At 38.3% G+C, this 19,675-nt stretch overlaps 1 protein-coding gene across 1 annotated transcript in view; it reads left to right on the plus strand.

Annotated features, from left to right (window-relative positions):
- The window catches only part of LOC121309562 (serine/threonine-protein kinase 31-like), a 37,349-nt gene extending 17,879 nt beyond the window's left edge, over window positions 1-19,470 (plus strand). The window contains exons 12-24 of the mRNA XM_041242551.1: window positions 1,584-1,763; window positions 3,886-4,002; window positions 6,831-6,950; window positions 7,590-7,721; window positions 8,664-8,765; window positions 9,039-9,119; window positions 12,447-12,572; window positions 12,880-13,005; window positions 17,804-17,890; window positions 17,989-18,138; window positions 18,374-18,499; window positions 18,786-18,854; window positions 19,162-19,470. Coding sequence (XP_041098485.1) covers window positions 1,584-1,763; window positions 3,886-4,002; window positions 6,831-6,950; window positions 7,590-7,721; window positions 8,664-8,765; window positions 9,039-9,119; window positions 12,447-12,572; window positions 12,880-13,005; window positions 17,804-17,890; window positions 17,989-18,138; window positions 18,374-18,499; window positions 18,786-18,854; window positions 19,162-19,335 — 1,590 coding nt within the window. The 3' untranslated portion in view covers window positions 19,336-19,470. The remainder of the gene's footprint in view (window positions 1-1,583; window positions 1,764-3,885; window positions 4,003-6,830; window positions 6,951-7,589; window positions 7,722-8,663; window positions 8,766-9,038; window positions 9,120-12,446; window positions 12,573-12,879; window positions 13,006-17,803; window positions 17,891-17,988; window positions 18,139-18,373; window positions 18,500-18,785; window positions 18,855-19,161) is intronic.
- Window positions 19,471-19,675: the final 205 nt, after the last annotated feature.

Raw genomic sequence — 19,675 nt, forward strand, 5'->3', positions numbered from 1 at the left:
GATTGCACATTAAATACACCTGTCTCTGTAAGGTCTCACAGTTGGGTAGTGCATTCAAAGTAAAGATACTATCATGAAGACCAAGGAGCTTTCAGAAGAACTCCGGGACAAAGCTGTGGAAAGGCACAGATCAGGGGAGGGGTATAAAAAGATTTCAAAGGCATTGAATATCCCTTGGAGCACAGTCAAGTCGATCATTAAGAAGTGGAAGGTATACAGCACCACCCAAAATCTGCTTGGAGCAGACCTTCCTCCCAAACTGAGCAGCCGGGTAAGAAGGGCATTGGTCAGGAAAGCCCCCCAAGAGGCCAATGACAACTCTGAAAGACCTACAGCGTTCCATAGCTGAGATGGGAGAAACTGTCCATGTGTCAACAATAGCTGAGGTACTCCACAAATCTGGCCTGTATGGAAGACTGCCAAGAAGGAAGCCATTTCTGAAAAAAAAAACAAAAAAAAACATGTAAACTCCCGCTTGGAATTTGCAAAAAGGCACGTGGGAGACTGGAAGATGTGGCAAAAGATTCTGTGGTGCGATGAAACACCAACTGTTTGGCCAAAATGCAAACTGTTATGTCTGGTGCAAACCCAACACTGCACATCACCCAGGTAACACCATCCCTAGTGTGAAACATAGTGCTGGCAGCATCATGCTATGGGGATGCTTTCAGCAGGGAGTGGAAAGTTTGTCAGGGTAGAGGGCAAAGTGGATGGAGCTAAATACAGGCAAGTCCTTGAGGGGGGAAAACCTGCTTCAGCCTGCAAAAGACCTAAGACTGGGAGAAATATTTACCTTTCAGCAGGACAATGATCCCAAGCACACAGCCAAAGTGACACTGGAGTGGCTTAAAAACAAGAAAGTGAATGTCCTAGAGTGGCCCAGTCAAAGCCTGTATTTGGATCCGATTGAGAATCTGTGGCAAGACTTGAATATTGCTGTCCACCAACGATCCCCATCCAACTATATTATTGCACAAATATTGCACTTTCGAGATGTGCAAAACTGGTAGAGACTTACCCCAAAAGCTTTAATTGCTGCCAAAGGTGGCTCTACCAAGTATTGACTCGGGAATGAATGCTTATCTAACCAAGACATTTCAGTTTTTTTTTATTTTTCATTAACCTGTTAAACTAAATTATTTTAAACAGCGCGTGTAAAATAAACAGCGCATGTGAAAATAAATTGGACCTGACGTGCCTGACAAGTACTGAATAAATGGATCGCTAAGGGTTAAGAATGTATTGTCAGGAATTACATAAATCTATTCTTTGATTTGTTCATTTAACAACAAGAAAAGCTGTCCTCCCTCACATTTGCAATTGAAAACCTTGTTTTGAAATCCACGTCAATGAATGAATTTATTAAACAATTGACGATTAAAGACAATTCTGAGTGACGGTTTCTGCACACCACAAATTTCAGACAGCATGAAAGGGAATCCTCTCGGGCTTCCAAATGAATGCTCTATCTCTGGTACAGTAGTTTTTAATGGAATGTAAAATGTCACATGTTTATTCACATGTCTATAGCTTTTTGTGTTTAACTTTTGTGTTTTTGTGTTTAACTTCTTCTTTGTTTGTAGGAATTGGGGTCTGTCCTCTCTTCTGTTTTTGGATCATTCACAGTGGAAAATGTTGGGGAAGATGCATTTGAACAATTTTGTGACTGGAAGAATAATAAACAGGACGAGTTCAGTGGTGTCAGAAATGAAACAGATAATTCCCTGAAGTCCCTGGGCATGTGGTTTAGTAGCATAAAAGAGGTAATCTCTGGGCTGCATGTCACAAAGTTGTAATTAGCTTTTACTCCAGTTCAAAGTTTGCATTACTTTAATTATTCCAGTACTGCAGGGCCTGTATAGAGATCAGTCTTGAAAAGACAACTCTACTCAAAACAGCAGCTTTATTTGTTATGAAAATGGAAATGCAATAAGTTCTAGTAGGGTTGTCTTTCTACAAAGATACTTATTGCTGAAATAGTATTTGCAGTCTATTAGTTGACAGTAAAATGTTACCATAGAGCAGAGTATTCTTGCTAGTTTTATAGGATGTGAGTGTGTTTTTCTATTAGGATGTTGCAACTTTGCACTGGATAAAAAGCTTAATAAAACAGTTACAATATTGTATTGATGTGTTTTTTTGTTATGCATTTAAAGTCTGAGACTGAGAATGTAGGTGCAATAAGTTTACATTCAGAGCAAATTGACTACAAATTGACATTCTTAAAATATTATCTGCGTACAAGACTGTTGTATTGAAGGTGGCACCAGTTTGAATTCCATCTATGCCAGGGTGAGCATGAGATTGACTAGAACAAACAACAAGGAAAAAGCCTTACCCAGGGTGAAGGTTGTAGAATATGTAGAGTTCTTGGAGGCAATGTGTGCTGTTGGATTCCTGCAAGTAACCAAGACCAACCTCAAAGTGTTCACCAATTCCAAAACATTGCAGGCATGGCTCTTCAACTCCACCCTGTAGATTATCTTAATAATATCAGTTTATATGCAAATAATTCAAAAACCGCAAACAACACTGTAGCATGGAGAATAATTCATGGAGAATCTGTATGTGCTGGTGAAAATAACAGATGTCTGTTTTTTTAAAAAAAAAAAAAAAAAAAAAAAAGTATTAACTGTTTAGTTTTTTATATATAAAATAACTTGACTTTTAGTTAATAATGTGTTTAAGCATGCAATGGGGTAAACACTAGCTTGGTTATGGAACACATTGCTTAATGCTTATTTATTCTACATAATTGCTGTTTGCATTGCATTGAACACACAGGACATAACTAGGGCAACAGACCTTAACATAACATGTAGGCCCTTAATTTATAGTAACACATTTTGAGATTTTCAGGTAACTAAGGATATGAAAGGCATCCAGTATGTAGTTTCTTTTAAGTACATAATTGAAAATAAGTGCGCAGTTTATTCGATTTAACAAATGGTTTCCTCAGTGAGAAAGAACAGCCTAATAACTTGCACCAAAATTCACTCATGTTTGAACACAGAAGCTGCGATGATTTGCTTTTGTGTTACGCTCATCCAGTAATTATCATAAATCTACTCATTAGCTGAAGTTATTGAGGGTATTGGACTCTACCATGGTTTGATAATAGAAACACCAAATTGACTGTCCTTCCAAATCTGATTAAATGTTGCACAGGCAAGTGTTATATTTTTTATTGGTTTAAGACATCATGTGCATTACACGTTCTTCGATGAACTAAACAGGCTGTGTAAGCAAAAACACACACTAAAGTGTGCGGTTGCATTGAGACAACCCATTCTTCAGGTGTTTTGAGATTGTAAAAGCCATAACTCTTCAGCCATAACATCACATGCATTAAAGGGGGTGTAAAAGAAGTGTAATGGGGTGTGGGAATTTGCTAGAAAGAGATTGGAGAGAGACTGGGGGTTGATGTTGCCATGCCACTCAGGCGCACAGATTTATTTACAAACAAACCCCCCCCCCCACCCCACCAGGAATACCAGATAACACCCCCAGATAGCTCTAGTAGTTCATGGTTTCCTCACCCTGGTTCCACACAGTTGTGTATCCCTGCTTGTACACGCTCCTGTTTTCATTACAAATGGATTCTAATTCCAGCCCTGCCATACCTAGCACAAACTTAGAAATGTGAACAAAATTACCAAAACCTCAGCCCTGCCACCGGGGGTTATTGTGCTAAAAGCATGTCTTTCAGAATTTAAACTACTATATTAGTGGAGTGAGGAAAAGAAGACTTGGAGCTGTGAGGTTCTATTGACAGTTGCATGCTTTGGATGCTGTTCAGCCTATTTGAACACTAGGTTTTGTCTAGGCCATTTCATAAAATACAAAATAAACTGTTAGTTTTGTTTTTTTTTTTTCTCCTGTTAGTGTTTCAGTTTAAAGAGTGAAGCATCTCTGTCTTCAAGCGACATTGATTGCAATGTGGATGCCCTTCTAGAGAAAGTTGAAAAGAGTGTTAACAAGGAGCTGGAGGTTTCTCTTGAAGTGAGTATTGCGTCAAAAGAAATAGTAACATTACTATCAGGTCCTGGCAAAACCATCCATTAAATAGATTGTTGGTGTCATTTAGACATGGTCTGATATAGTAGTAGATTAAAACTAAATTCTGTGCATCGTCTTAGCTAAGATGGGGTAAATGTAGATATTACATAAAAGCTTTGCAATGCCACGCAATGCCATTCATGTTTAAAAAACAGTTTTGCGGCACTGTAAATTTCATGAATTGTTCGAGTTGCTTCTGTGTAAGAAATTGCAAACTGGAAATATTTCCCACATTTTTATATTTAATCTTCCCCATGGTTGAATAACATTTAAAGTTGTTGCTTTCTATAAACTTTTTTTCAAGGAATTTGACTTTACATATAGTACGTTTTGAGTGTTTTTTAATTCATGGTCATCTAGCTTATTTGTATGGGGGAATATTGTAATGAAAAAAGATGGTAAGACCAGCAGGGAAGGTGAGTGCAGTGCCGCTTTCCTTTGATGTCTTACGAAGCTCTGTTGCACTTTGTCAAGATTTTTAAGCTCCTTCCCTTTCATAATTGTGCCGGCCTGTTTTCGTAAGCATGCACCACTTCCGTGTCCAGATAAAGGAGTGATTATATTTTGGCATAGCTTTGATAAGTGGTAGTTAAGTGTCTTTTTATTTGAGCTATTTATCTCACCTGGTTGTATGCTGCCACTGGGATGCCCTGCACAGTAAGGTTGCATTGTTAACGATTTCATTAGACAAGTCGCTGAAAGCATCCATTAGTATGTCTTGCATGCCTCTCTGGTGGTCAGTGATTGCATCGCAAGCCAATGTTTCTATACTACATTTTGTGAGTGAATGCATTGTATTGTATCTATCCCCTAACACTTCAATGCATTTTCAGGCACTGAATATCTGGTGAATGGGCTGGTTTTCTAGAATTATTTTTGTGTGTGTGTGTGTGTGTGTGTGTGTGTGTATATATATATATATATATATATATATATATATATATATATATATATATATATATATATATATATATAATTACACACACACACACACAGGACCAGTCAAAAGTTTGAGTACACCTGCTTGAAACCAGGTTTTTCGTGATTATCTATGCTTTTAACTGTATAAACTTGTCTATAAACACTTAATATTTAATTATATGATACGTGCACTTATATAAGCTGATAATCATAAGTGAATTGCATACAAAAATTTTATTTTTAAATGAGAATGTAAATCTTGTCAATTTCAATGAAATGGTCACCCAAAGCAAGGGGATTTCAGTCTGAAGCCCAAGTCAGTTAAAAGTCTGAAATGTGTATAACACAGTGTTAGAACACTGGGCCTAAGTATAAAAGTGTCTTTGTTCGATGTTCTCTGAGTTAACTAACATGTTACCTAATTAAGTTTTTGTCACCAATTATTATTAACAGATGAGGGTCCATGATTACTATAAATATAGATAGCATAGGCACAAGTTTGTCATTTCTGAATGTAAGGGAGCAGAAAATGGCAAAATGCGCTCAGTTAAGCAAAGAAAAAAGACTAATTACTTTAAGAAATGAAGGTGACTCTTTAAGACAAATCGCAGGAACTTTTCAAGTGTATGTAACTGCTGTGGCCAAGACCATCAAACGATTTGAAGAAACTGGCACTCATGAGGAGTCCGAACAAGGTCAGGCAAGCCAAGGGTGACCTCAGAATCAAAGAACAAGTTCATTCGAGTCACAAGTCTGTGAAACCGGCAATTAACTGCCCCTGAAATACAAGCTCAGCTAAATGCTACTAGAAGTACAGAAGTTTCAACATCAACTGTTCAGAGGAGATTGCGTGAAGCTGGCCTAACTGGAAGAATTGCTGCAAAGAAACCATTGTTAAGAGTGCAGAATAAGAGGAATAGACTTGCCTGGGCCAAAAAACACAGAAACTAGACGTTTGAGGAGCGGAAGTCGGTCTTATGGACCGATGAGTCAAAATTTGAAATATTTGGGTCCAACTGGCGAGTATTTATAAGACGCAGAGAAGGAGAGCGCATGAGTTCTGCATGTGTCATTCCCACTGTCAAGCATGGAGGAGGCAGTGTCATGGTCTGGGGTTGCTTTGCTGGTGACAGAGATGGTGGTCTTTACCAGCATGGCTATCATAGCATACTTCAGAGATATGCCATTCCATCAGGATTATGGCGAGTTGGGCAGTCTTTCATTCTTCAGCAAGATAATGACCCGTAACACACCTCAAAGTTGTGCAAGAACTATCTGGCAAAGAAAGAAAGTGAAGGACAACTCAGTCTAATGACCTGGCCTTCCCAGTCTCCAGACCTCAATCCCATAGAACTTGTATGGGACGAACTGGACAGAAGAGTCAAAGCAAAGCTACCCACAAGTTCCCTACATCTCTGGGAATTGCTGCAGAAGAGCTGGGAAGACATGTCGGGTGATTTCCTGCTGAAACTTGTTAACCGAATGCCTCGTGTTTGTGAGGCTGTTATTAAGGCAAAGGGTGGCTATTTTGAGGAATCCAAGATTTAGAGGCCATTTTCAGTTTTCTTGAACTTTGCTTTGATACTCCTTGTGTTTTGTTTTGTATATTGTAACATGTGTTTTCATTTTCAAGTATTTACAGAAATGTATACGACGTAAAACATTGTCAATTATGAAAAAAACCTAGTTTCCAGCAAGTGTACTCAAACTTTTGACTGGTACTGTATATATATATATATATATATATATATATATATATATATATATATATATATATATATATATATATATATATATATGATTCACACAAGGGGATATGAATGGTTTTTATGCTATTGGTGTTTCCACAGGAACAAGATGACGAGGACTGTAAGATTGTGTCAAATGCCTTTTCCAAAGTGATGCAGAAGATACACCAAGAGCAGAAGCTTCTTTGTACTGTACAGGAAAAGTACATTGAAAATACTCAGGTCAATCATTATTTTATATTAATTTTAAGTGTTTTGATTACTTTAAATGAAACATATCTTGGGATCTGTTCAACACCACTTGGCACCCATAATGAAGTGTTTTTTTTCTAGACTTTTTATGCAACCGTACTGTCATTTGTCATCGTACCTTTCGAGCATTCAAAATGAGCCTTCCAAACATGGGACACCTGGAGTGGGTAGACCAGTGCCAGTTTGGTTCAAAGGGTAAAAATGCATCAAGTTCTAGGACAAGTTGAAAAACCGTCATCTTACTGAAACAGAAGAACACTTCCTTATCTTTTGTAATCCTTTGCAAATCTCGTGTTAAGATGTTCTTATTGCATAACTTCAGATTATTGCATTAGTTTCATTGGCAAGGGCCAATGAAACTTGTCTTTTGAAGAAAAAAAAGTCAACTAGGGAAAGGGCACAGTGCTTCCCCATGGGTGTCAAAACTATTATTTATTATTAGGAATATCACAGCAAACTTCTCAGAGTAATCTCAAAAAAGTTAATCTGTTTATATTGTACCTTTTTTATAAATGTACTTGACTTTTTTGTTTTTGTAAATATACAGTACGGTCAATTGCAGATACAGTATTAAGTCAAGCTATATACTTGTTTTGTTTCTGTTTGCAGTTTAAAAAGGAAATGCACCAGTGGCAGAATGGCACCCCAAAAGTGGATGCACTGTTTTCGATTCAAAAGGCAATAAAAACCCTGAAATCACAGCTACGGTGGAAACTGGTGGAGAAGAGCAGCTTGGAAGAAGTATGACCAATTACTCTTACGTATATCTGGTCTGGTTTTCAGGCTTTATTTGGGATAAAATTAGGTCCTGTTTTAGCAGACTTTTAACTACTAAAACATCAAAAGTGTTTCATTTTAATGTACTTCATTTAATACCATCACTTGCTTTTACTAAAATATTGTGATCATTGTTTTAGATACCGAGTTGGCAGCTGCTATGATCTGACCATAGCAGCTACTATATTGGAAGTTCTGCTATTCGCTACGCCAAAGAGCTATTAAAAAAAACAAAAAAAAACAACAAATGAAGCATACTCCATGAAGATTGGTGAAGAGTTCTTTTTGTACCACGGCTGTATTTTAATCATTTAGTGAAGATTGATGAAGAGTTCTTTTTATACCACGCCTATATTTTAATCATTTAATTCCCAGAAATATACATTTCCACTGTTGACGGTTGCATTGTGGCATTCTAACTGGCTCCTCAGAGCTCTTAGTACTGACAGCCATGTTACTTAGCAACTGGCTTAGAGGTCCTTCAGAAACTGTGGCATAAATGTCGCCTTGCATATTGCTTACTTTACCAGTTAATAAAACGTTGATGCAGAAATCAGACTCCCCTCCCTCTAAAACTAAAAGTCCCGGTTGGCTTGTCAGAAATACGGTATGTCTGAGTAATACTAGTTACTAGTTAAAGAAGCCAAAAACAGTCTTGACCAGTTTTATGAATATCGGTGTTGTTTACTATTCAGAAAAAAAGACTTTGAAAAAAGTGTTTAAATATCGTGATCTTTTGTGTACAGGGCCCATTGTAGTAAAATGATATATAAATGCATGTTTGTTGCATTGGCTGACTTATCTGCCTACTTTTATTAACAATTGGTGCTTAATAATAAATGCAAAAAACCAAAACATTGCTCTGCAGATAATTATTTATGTTATATATAATATAATTTTATCCAGTCAGATGAACCGGATGACGCAGCAATTCAGAAAAAAACAGACGAAATAACAGAGACTAGAAACTCAATATTCCAAGAGGTTTGCCGCGAGAAGGAAGACTATGTAAGCAGATTCCCAGTATTCTCTTTGGCAGTACTTGTTTAGCGGCATTGGTGTATGCTTTTGATATTGCTTAGTGATTTTGCCACTGGTTTCAGGATTTGTAATATTGAATGTGTTATTCTTTTTAACTTAATTTCCTTCAGAAAAACTAAATGTTACTATTTTTTTTTTAAATAATTCATGAGTTAAAGTATTACAAAATACTTTGCAGGCTGTTCTGTAATACTTGAAAGCTTTGTCAATGGAGCCATTTATGTTTTGCTTGCTTCTTAGGAGAGACTTGGCATCCTGGTCAAAAAGTGGTTCCCTGAGCTTCCTCTTCTGTACCCTGAGGCTCGGATATCACAATATAATGTAGGTACTTGAATGTGAAGCTACAAGACTCCTGTAGAAACAATATTTAAAAAGTGCTAAATGTGCAGATCATAGCAGATTTGCATAGGCATATTAAATTTCAGGCACAAAATAATCTTATCTGTATTTCCTTGTAAACTAATCACACATTTATTTATTTAAAATACGCTGCTTCTTTTTTCTTCCAGTTCCAGCACCCTAAAAGATATTCTTAACTCTTTGAATTACTTAACTAAAGCAATGCTGGTGTTGGATATGATTGACATCACATTTGTTGGCTTTCCCTGGATTACCCCTCCACTATAATAGAAGTATGTTCTACAGTCGGTACTCTTAATATAAAACTATGCAATAGTCACTACTCTGAATGGAGCTTCAAACTCAAATCAACATATTGTTTTCTTTTTGTATTTGTTAATACATGCAACAAAATTGAAAAAATAACAAATCAGTGTGCAGATCTGAATGGACATTGGCCATAACAGTTGTGTTCACAAAAGTTGCAATTAAATCTTCATTTGGTTTTAGCTTTAGCTGGAGCATGTCTCAAGTGTGTTTTGCTTTGGAAAAAATATAAAGCAGGCTGCTGGAGGATATTATAAATCAGTGGTCGCGATTAAATTTGGCGGCGGGCCAAATGACACACCCTCCCCCACCCGCCCAAAATATGTGTTGCTGCAGGGCACAAGGCATACTGGCTCGTTAATTAAAAAAAAAAAAAAAGCTGGTCAACCTGGTTGAAAGCAAACCAAAAAGGACAAAAGAAGTAACAATTGTGATAGTATGTCTTTGTATCCTCCAAATAAATATTAGTAAAATAATATAGCATCTATGTTGTAGCTAATGAGACAAATTAGTTTAACATTAGGATATGTTGTAAGTGAAACGTAACTCAAATGACTCCTAACGATGACAGACTTTACTGTCCAGCTGAAAGACAATTTCAGTGCTCGCTTTGACCACTTCAGCATTCCCAGGGACGTATCGTTTTTGTCCGTGATACGTTTTCAATCAACCTCGATGGTGATTTCTCATCGCATGCAAAGCAAGTGCTTCCTGCAGTTGATGAAGCAGCAGCTAGAACTAGCAGCAAATCTGCAGGCATTGTCGTTGCTGAAAACTGAATTCATTAACAAAGTAAATCTGGAATCATTCTGGTCTGCCTGTATATGTCCAGACAGCTACCGCTGGCTCTGTTTGTGCTCTACATGTTTGGATCTACTTACACATGCAAATTGGCTTATTCCACAATGAATGCAATATTAAAACACTGTTGTACATTGACTGACCTGGTACAAGATAAGTAAATAAACTATAGCCTAAATATTAGGGACTGAATCCAAGTTTTTGGGATTTGTTCGAATACTGAATCTGTTAAGAAAACTGAAGGACTGTTGAATAAAAAACAGACTGGCAGCTACTTACAAGGGACGTGCGCAATCTATAGTTTTGAGCCTTTTAGTCAATACTATTTTTATTACCAAATGGATATATATCCCTGAATAAGATTTCTGTTTGAAACTTACACAACTTAGCGCTAGCCCCCTCCCTCCACAACAGAAATGTCAAAATACAGAACTGTTTACCTTTACAAGAAAGGAGAGCTGCATCTTTGCCATAACCCTGTATTTTCTTTAATGATGTTTCAACCTGTGTCACCGGATCTGAGAGTAGGGTTGCCCAGGCTCCAGAATCTGGGGACACTTTTTAAGGAAAGTCAGGTTTTGTAACTCACCTCTCTAAACTGCAGTGCATTCAGTAAAGTGAGTGTGAATTGTGCTAACTGTCGCTAAATTAATTGAATTGTTTTACTTCGTTGTTACCAAAAGCACACACATGCCTGAAAGGATTGTTTCCATTAATCAGACCTATACAACAGCTGATTGGCTTTCTGAGTCTGACTGGGCAGGACTGTGTGAAGCAGGAAATATGAAACTTTACCTGCTGTCGCAAGGTTAAATGAAAGAGTGCAGGTGGGTGCAAAGTTATCTATAATAATGGTGTTGCAGTATTTTGATAGATATTGTTTACTATATAAAAAAAATTAAAGCAGTACGATTAATTGTTGTTATGAGGCTCTCCAGATACTCACCACCACAATTAAACAATTAAATACATTTGCTTAACTGCTGAATCAATTCACACTTACTTTCCATGTCGAATACATTGCAGTTTAGAGAGGAGAGTTAAAAAACCTGACCTGCCTTAGTGTCCCAAGGTTCTGGAACTTGTTGGCAACCCTATCTGAGGAATTACTGTGATGAGTGACCTGAATCTCCCTGCAAAATAAAACCCACGTTGATTTAAATGCACTGTGTGTAACACATATCAAATAGGCTACAAAATTGTTTTAAAAATATTTTAATAAAACACAGCAGTTCCCAGATGGTTCAACTTGTATTGGCACATTACAATAACATAATTTAATTTACTAAAGCATATTGTTCAACAACGTCTTGCACATCTGACAGTTGTAAAGTTATAAAAAATACATTTATGACGATTATAATTTGTTTTTTTTTAATCTCAATATGAACTCTAGAAAACGTTTGACAGACAAAGCAACAAAGCACAAAAGTCTACAGCAGTTTGCCTTTACTATATGTTACAGGTTTACTGCATAACTTCTCTCCATGAAAAGTGTGATGTGAACGTGCTGTTGCACATGGGGGTATGTTTGCATTCAGAAGCTGCGCCACCAGTAATAAGGAGTTGAGAGCTGTGACAGAGTTCATGATGTGAATAGCAGATTTGTGTCTTTTATTTAAAGAACTGCACACATTGGAGGGATGTATTAAAATGGATGTGCATCTGGATGGATATAGGATTCGGTTCACTGAAGCCTGGATTCGGTGCATCCCTACAAAATATACCAATGAACACCTACAGTTTCAGAAATAAAGTTCTCGTGTTGTATCTAATATTGCATTGTACATAGGAAAGATTTTTTTATTATTATTAATGTTAATTATATGTTTTATCACATTTGAATTCCCTGCAATTTCAAACAGGTAGGCACGATAAAGTGCTTTTTTTCATATTCAAACCCAAATGGTCTTTTCCTGAAAGTTTGATAAAATTCTGAATGTTAAAACTGTAACAGAGCGATTACCTTTTAAAGTGTTTAAAGCAGCTGCTTCACATTAAAAAATTGTTTGTTGTTTGAATTAAGTTCCTTAATCAGGGTAGTGGTTTGTTCTGGTATTTTAGCTACTTCAGAAAAAGTCATTCACATCACAGCTGTCAGAAATCAAAATGTAAACTGGTTGTGCATATTTTATTTGTCAGTATGTGTTGCAAGAAATTCTTCTGTTGACATGTTTTAAGGATTCAGAAGGACTTGTCACTAACAGCCTGGAGCGTGACCTGTTTGATGCGAGGCCAATGCGAGAGCTAAGTGGCAAAAGACCTTTAGTGCACACTGAATTTCAAGGCCAGGAGGTTATTCTAAAGGTAAGGACTTTCTGAAATGTGTTTTTTGAAAACCTGGCTTGTGATTTAAGGCTGTGCTGCTGGAAAATGCTGTTTTGTTAAAGAGAAAATCTTCCCGTAGACGTGTCAGCTGAACTTGTGTTCATCCCCTGATTTAAATAGACAATTTGTTTTTAGTGCAAGGCAGGGTTATGTAGAGTTGAGTTTTGTGTTTTGGTGCACATTTAAGTGAATTATTACAAGTAAGATGCGGAGAACCACATGTGCAACTGGAGAGGGGAGATTAAAAGAAACATCAGACTGGCAATGAGTGTTGGTCTTTTTGCAGGGTTATTCTGTAGATGCGGCTACAGAAGCAAAAGTATTGGAGAGAGCAACCCAGTATCACAAAGCCTGGTCTGGGTCCAAGGAACATTGTGGATTGCTTCCTGTACTCTTCCTGTTCTTTGGCAAGGTATTGGGTAGCAGCAGGGGAGGGGGGGTCCTATTCCTTTAGACAAGGCTGTAGTGGAGGAAAGTGTATGTACAGTACTGATGTTGCACTAATCAATCAATCCCCTTTGTTTTAACCAGGCAAAACTTACATTTTATAAACCGTATTCCTTTGATTTTAAGACGCACTTCTTTAACCATTTTTTGCTTCTCAAAAATATCCTGCGTCTTAAATTCAAGTACAGTATAGTGATGCGTGTATTAAAACCTGCAACAAAAGACGTGACTACCCGAGTACACAAACAGCAACGTGACTGACTGCCGAGAAAAGACAAACGAAGACGTCACTGCCTGAATACACAAACAGCAACATGACTGACTGCTGAGAAAAGAAAACAAAGACGACACTGCCTGAATACACAAACAGCAACGTGACTGACTGCTGAGAAAAGGCAAAGACGACACTGCCTGAATACACAAACAGCAACGTGACTGACTGCTGAGAAAAGACAAACGAAGACGTCACTGCCTGAATACACAAACAGCAACATGACTGACTGCTGAGAAAAGAAAACAAAGACGACACTGCCTGAATACACAAACAGCAACGTGACTGACTGCTGAGAAAAGACAAACGAAGACGACACTGCCTGAATACACAAACAGCAACGTGACTGACTGCTGAGAAAAGACAAAGACGACACTGCCTGAATACACAAACAGCAACGTGACTGACTGCCGAGAAAAGACAAACGAAGACGTCACTGCCTGAATACACAAACAGCAACATGACTGACTGCTGAGAAAAGAAAACAAAGACGACACTGCCTGAATACACAAACAGCAACGTGACTGACTGCTGAGAAAAGGCAAAGACGACACTGCCTGAATACACAAGCAGCAACGTGACTGACTGCTGAGAAAAGACAAACAAAGACGACACTGCCTGAATACACAAACAGCAACGTGACTGACTGCTGAGAAAAGAGAACAAAGACGACACTGCCTGAATACACAAACAGCAACGTGACTGACTGCTGAGAAAAGAGAACAAAGACGACACTGCCTGAATACACAAACAGCAACGTGACTGACTGCTGAGAAAAGAGAAACAAAGACGACACTGCCTGAATACACAAACAGCAACGTGACTGACTGCTGAGAAAAGACAACAAAGACGACACTGCCTGAATACACAAACAGCAACGTGACTGACTGCTGAGAAAAGAGAACAAAGACGACACTGCCTGAATACACAAACCGCAACGTGACTGACTGCTGAGAAAAGAGAACAAAGACGACACTGCCTGAATACACAAACAGCAACGTGACTGACTGCTGAGAAAAGAGAAACAAAGACGACACTGCCTGAATACACAAACAGCAACGTGACTGACTGCTGAGAAAAGACAAACAAAGACACACAAACAGCAACACTGCCTGAATACACAAACAGCAACGTGACTGACTGCTGAGAAAAGAGAACAAAGACGTCACTGCCTGAATACACAAACAGCAACGTGACTGACTGCTGAGAAAAGACAAACAAAGACGTCACTGCCTGAATACACAAACAGCAACGTGACTGACTGCTGAGAAAAGAGAAACAAAGACGACACTGCCTGAATACACAAACAGCAACGTGACTGACTGCTGAGAAAAGAGAACAAAGACGACACTGCCTGAATACACAAACAGCAACGTGACTGACTGCTGAGAAAAGACAACAAAGACGACACTGCCTGAATACACAAACAGCAACGTGACTGACTGCTGAGAAAAGACGAACAAAGACGTCACTGCCTGAATACACAAACAGCAACGTGACTGACTGCTGAGAAAAGAGAACAAAGACGTCACTGCCTGAATACACAAACAGCAACGTGACTGACTGCTGAGAAAAGACAAACAAAGACGACACTGCCCGAATACACAAACAGCAACGTGACTGACTGCTGAGAAAAGACAACAAAGACGACACTGCCTGAATACACAAACAGCAACGTGACTGACTGCCGAGAAAAGACAAACGAAGACGTCACTGCCTGAATACACAAGCAGCAACATGACTGACTGCTGAGAAAAGACAAACAAAGACGACACTGCCTGAATACACAAACAGCAACGTGACTGACTGCTGAGAAAAGAGAACAAAGACGACACTGCCTGAATACACAAACAGCAACGTGACTGACTGCTGAGAAAAGACAAACGAAGACGTCACTGCCTGAATACACAAACAGCAACGTGACTGACTGCTGAGAAAAGAAAACAAAGACGACACTGCCTGAATACACAAACAGCAACGTGACTGACTGCTGAGAAAAGACAAACGAAGACGTCACTGCCTGAATACACAAACAGCAACATGACTGACTGCTGAGAAAAGAAAACAAAGACGACACTGCCTGAATAGAAAACAAAGACACAAACAGCAACGTGACTGACTGCTGAGAAAAGACAACAAAGACGACACTGCCTGAATACACAAACAGCAACGTGACTGACTGCTGAGAAAAGAGAACAAAGACGACACTGCCTGAATACACAAACAGCAACGTGACTGACTGCTGAGAAAAGAGAACACAAAGACGACACTGCCTGAATACACAAACAGCAACATGACTGACTGCTGAGAAAAGAAAACAAAGACGACACTGCCTGAATACACAAACAGCAACGTGACTGACTGCTGAGAAAAGAGAACAAAGACGACACTGCCTGAATACACAAACAGCAACGTGACTGACTGCTGAGAAAAGACAAACGAAGACGACACTGCCTGAATACACAAACAGCAACGTGACTGACTGCTGAGAAAAGACAAACGAAGACGACACTGCCTGAATACACAAACAGCAACGTGACTGACTGCTGAGAAAAGACAAACGAAGACGTCACTGCCTGAATACACAAACAGCAACGTGACTGACTGCTGAGAAAAGACAAACGAAGACGACACTGCCTGAATACACAAACAGCAACGTGACTGACTGCTGAGAAAAGACAAACGAAGACGTCACTGCCTGAATACACAAACAGCAACGTGACTGACTGCTGAGAAAAGAGAACAAAGACGACACTGCCTGAATACACAAACAGCAACGTGACTGACTGCTGAGAAAAGAGAACAAAGACGACACTGCCTGAATACACAAACAGCAACGTGACTGACTGCTGAGAAAAGAGAACAAAGACGACACTGCCTGAATACACAAACAGCAACGTGACTGACTGCTGAGAAAAGAGAACAAAGACGACACTGCCTGAATACACAAACAGCAACGTGACTGACTGCTGAGAAAAGAGAACAAAGACGACACTGCCTGAATACACAAACAGCAACGTGACTGACTGCTGAGAAAAGACAACAAAGACGTCACTGCCTGAATACACAAACAGCAACGTGACTGACTGCTGAGATTTTTTCTGTGTTCTGACGACGACTTGCCTTGGCTGAATGACGCAAACCGACAATGTGATGACTGTTTCTGCTGTGAACAAAGACTTAAGCCTGACGTTGCAAAGTGAACTGACCGCTGATGAAAACGCGTTTACTCTTGTGCGGCTGAATACACAAACAGCAACGTGACTGACTGCTGAGAAAAGAGAACAAAGACGACACTGCCTGAATACACAAACAGCAACGTGACTGACTGCTGAGAAAAGAGAACAAAGACGACACTGCCTGAATACACAAACAGCAACGTGACTGACTGCTGAGAAAAGACAAAGACGTCACTGCCTGAATACACAAACAACGACTTGACTGACTGCTGAGAAAAGACTAACCAAAACGTTACTGCCCGATGTCAAATCATCGATGATATACAGGCAGCCATTTTCAAAGAAGAGGCATTAGCTTCATCAGGAATTCAAAGAAAAGCTTTTACAGTTTGTGTTTTTAACAAACAGTACCACCTTGGACAGATCTGAAATGCTGATCAGACACCCGTATTTTTCGACATGCCAAGCAATACCACAGTTCACAAATTGCGAGAAAAACAGGTGTGAGTAATCTGCGTGTGGGTATGTTATATTCTGTTAGTTGTTCTGACTGTTGTGTTTGCAATGCGATCAATGCTGTTGTAGTTGCTGGGTTACATGTTGCCTGATGTTGTGTGGTGCTTGCTGTTGCCAGGATGTGTGATGCTGTGGTGGTATGTGTACGACAGAGACGCCATCTTAAGTATTATACAGTGCGCAGCACAATAAGTGAGCTCCGTGGTTAATCTACAACACTCTTTCGTGTCAGTTTTGTACAATACAACAGTGTAATTGTGGTTGTATCTTTGTAAATGCATATTTGTTTGTTTTTTTCCTCAAATTGAGGGTGGTAAATTTAGGCTGCGTCTTCAATTTGAAGGAATATGAAAAATAGAAAACCTCTTGCCAGTTGTGTTCAAACTCAGTGGGGATGTTCTTAAACCCGAGCTGTTATAGCTCTAGTTTTGCACTGTTTGTACAGAGTGGTTGAGATTGTATTATGATTTGGGTAAGCTTGGTAATTGTAATTATTGTGATATTTATTGGTAGAGATCTGAAGCTTTTCCTCTACTGTTTGTTAATTAAAATACAACAAGGTACAGTATGGTAGTTCAGCATTCTGCTCTGAAGTGTTATCTGCATATTACCCATCTTTCTCTTTGTTTCACAACCTACTTCATTATTATTTTTCATGTACCATCCAAATCCGAAGGGGGGGGAGAAGCCTCTTGGTGCAAAATAATAGACATTTTATTTATTTATTTATATATTTATGTATTTTTATTTCTTTATTTTGTACAATGTCATAATCTCTATTTATTTTTTTTATTTAGTTTGATCCGCTTGTATATGTAATGGTACCGTATTGTCCATTTGGAAGTTTGAGAACAGTTCAAGCGACTCACCCTTTTACTGCTTCTGTAAGTTTAAACATAGTCTTTTGTGTTTTTAAATTACTCTTGTTATTCCCTTTGCTAGAATGTATTTCGGAGCAATCTTGTTTTTTGTCTTGTATTAGGAAGTTCCAAAAGTGATGAAAGGAGTAGCAGCTGGACTACAAACACTGCATAGTTCCAGTATAACGCACGGATCTCTGCACCCCAATAATGTGTTTGTCCTAAACCGTGAGCAAGGAGTCATAGGGGACTTTGACTTCACAAAGACAGCAGTAAATATTGGTTGTCTTTTATGGTTTCATAGTAGAAGTAGTATTGCTCCTTAGATATGTGTATGTATGGTTTGTGTTTGGATTTTAAAATATTATCAGTTTGCTTTAACATTGATATTAAATAGTGTGGGAATGTAATATGAAGGAATACTGTCGGAGGTGGGACGATGCATTGTGCTCTTTGCTAATGCTGTATTCTGCCAATGCAAAGTTTCCTATTTGATTTTCATGTTAGGATCAGCGTTCCTCAACAACCTGGATGGTGGCTGGAAACATAAGTCTTGCTGCTCCAGAATTGAAGGATAGACAGACAACATCCCCTTCTTCTGATATGTATGCATATGGATGTCTCCTGCTATGGGTAAGATACTTTTTCTATGCTATTGTCACCGTTGTCTGTTAGCTAAATATATGTTTGCCGATTGAATAAATCAATTTAAAAATAATAGTGTTAAGTTATTTAGAATGGTATGACTCCCCCACATAAAACTCTTTACAACATATCGATTCTTGCACTTTTGAAAAGTAAATTGCATTGTTATTGATTACTTTTCTGATACTTGATTAAATGTAATTTAAGAATTACAGGAATATACATTGATGTTTTCTTTAATTTATATATATATATATATATTTTTTATTCTTAGCTTAATTTCCCAAACCACAAGTTTAAAATGAAGGCAGATGGGGTGCCGGATACTGGTGAGCTGGACATGGTAAGTGATGTGAATCTGTGTGTAATCTGTGGGGCTTTTGTATTGGCTCTTTTTTCTTCTGTACTTGGTCTTTTGTATAGTGATTACAGTAACATTTTCATGAGTGCATAATGCACTGTTACTGAAATTAAATGTTTTCCAAAAGGTCTCTAATGTAATGAAAACATGATATTTGAAATGTACACAGATACCACCAGTCTCTTCAGTGCAGGTAACTGATGATGGTAAATGAAGAACAGTGGAATGTAGAATAGATTTCCATTGTATTTCCTTAATTACAGAACACGCTGGTTACTGTCTTTTGCAGGACCCTGATCTTAGAAGCCTGCTCTCCAAGTTATTAACCTACAAGGGCAGGTTAGTCTCGGCAGAAGTCCTGGCAGAGGGCTATTTCCTGCACGCTGATGCAGTTGCTGAAGCAGAGTGTACTGATACCATGAAACCAGGAGACAGCCACACAGAAGCCTCACAGGATTGTTAAAAAGTGCTGCAAGGCTTGCACTTGAAAACAGATTTTGTTGTTTGTTTTTTTTTCTTGGGGGTGAGAGTATTATGTTATATTCTTCATCAGACAGACCTTGATTCTAATTTCTTTCAGCGTAACTATGAATGTTACTCGATGCCCTTATTATTATTATTATTATTATTATTATTATTATTATTATTATTATTATTATCATTTGCAATTTATTCCAAAGCTTGAATCTAAAAACAAGAAAGAACTTGAGAAAAACAGTTACTCATTTGTCTACATATTGTACACGTTAAAGTTGTATTGGTATAGATGTTTCTTGCATTAAGCTGTCTCTTCTAATGGGTTG

This window comes from Polyodon spathula, chromosome 3 (assembly GCF_017654505.1).
Source record: "Polyodon spathula isolate WHYD16114869_AA chromosome 3, ASM1765450v1, whole genome shotgun sequence".
NCBI classification, from domain to species: domain Eukaryota; kingdom Metazoa; phylum Chordata; class Actinopteri; order Acipenseriformes; family Polyodontidae; genus Polyodon; species Polyodon spathula.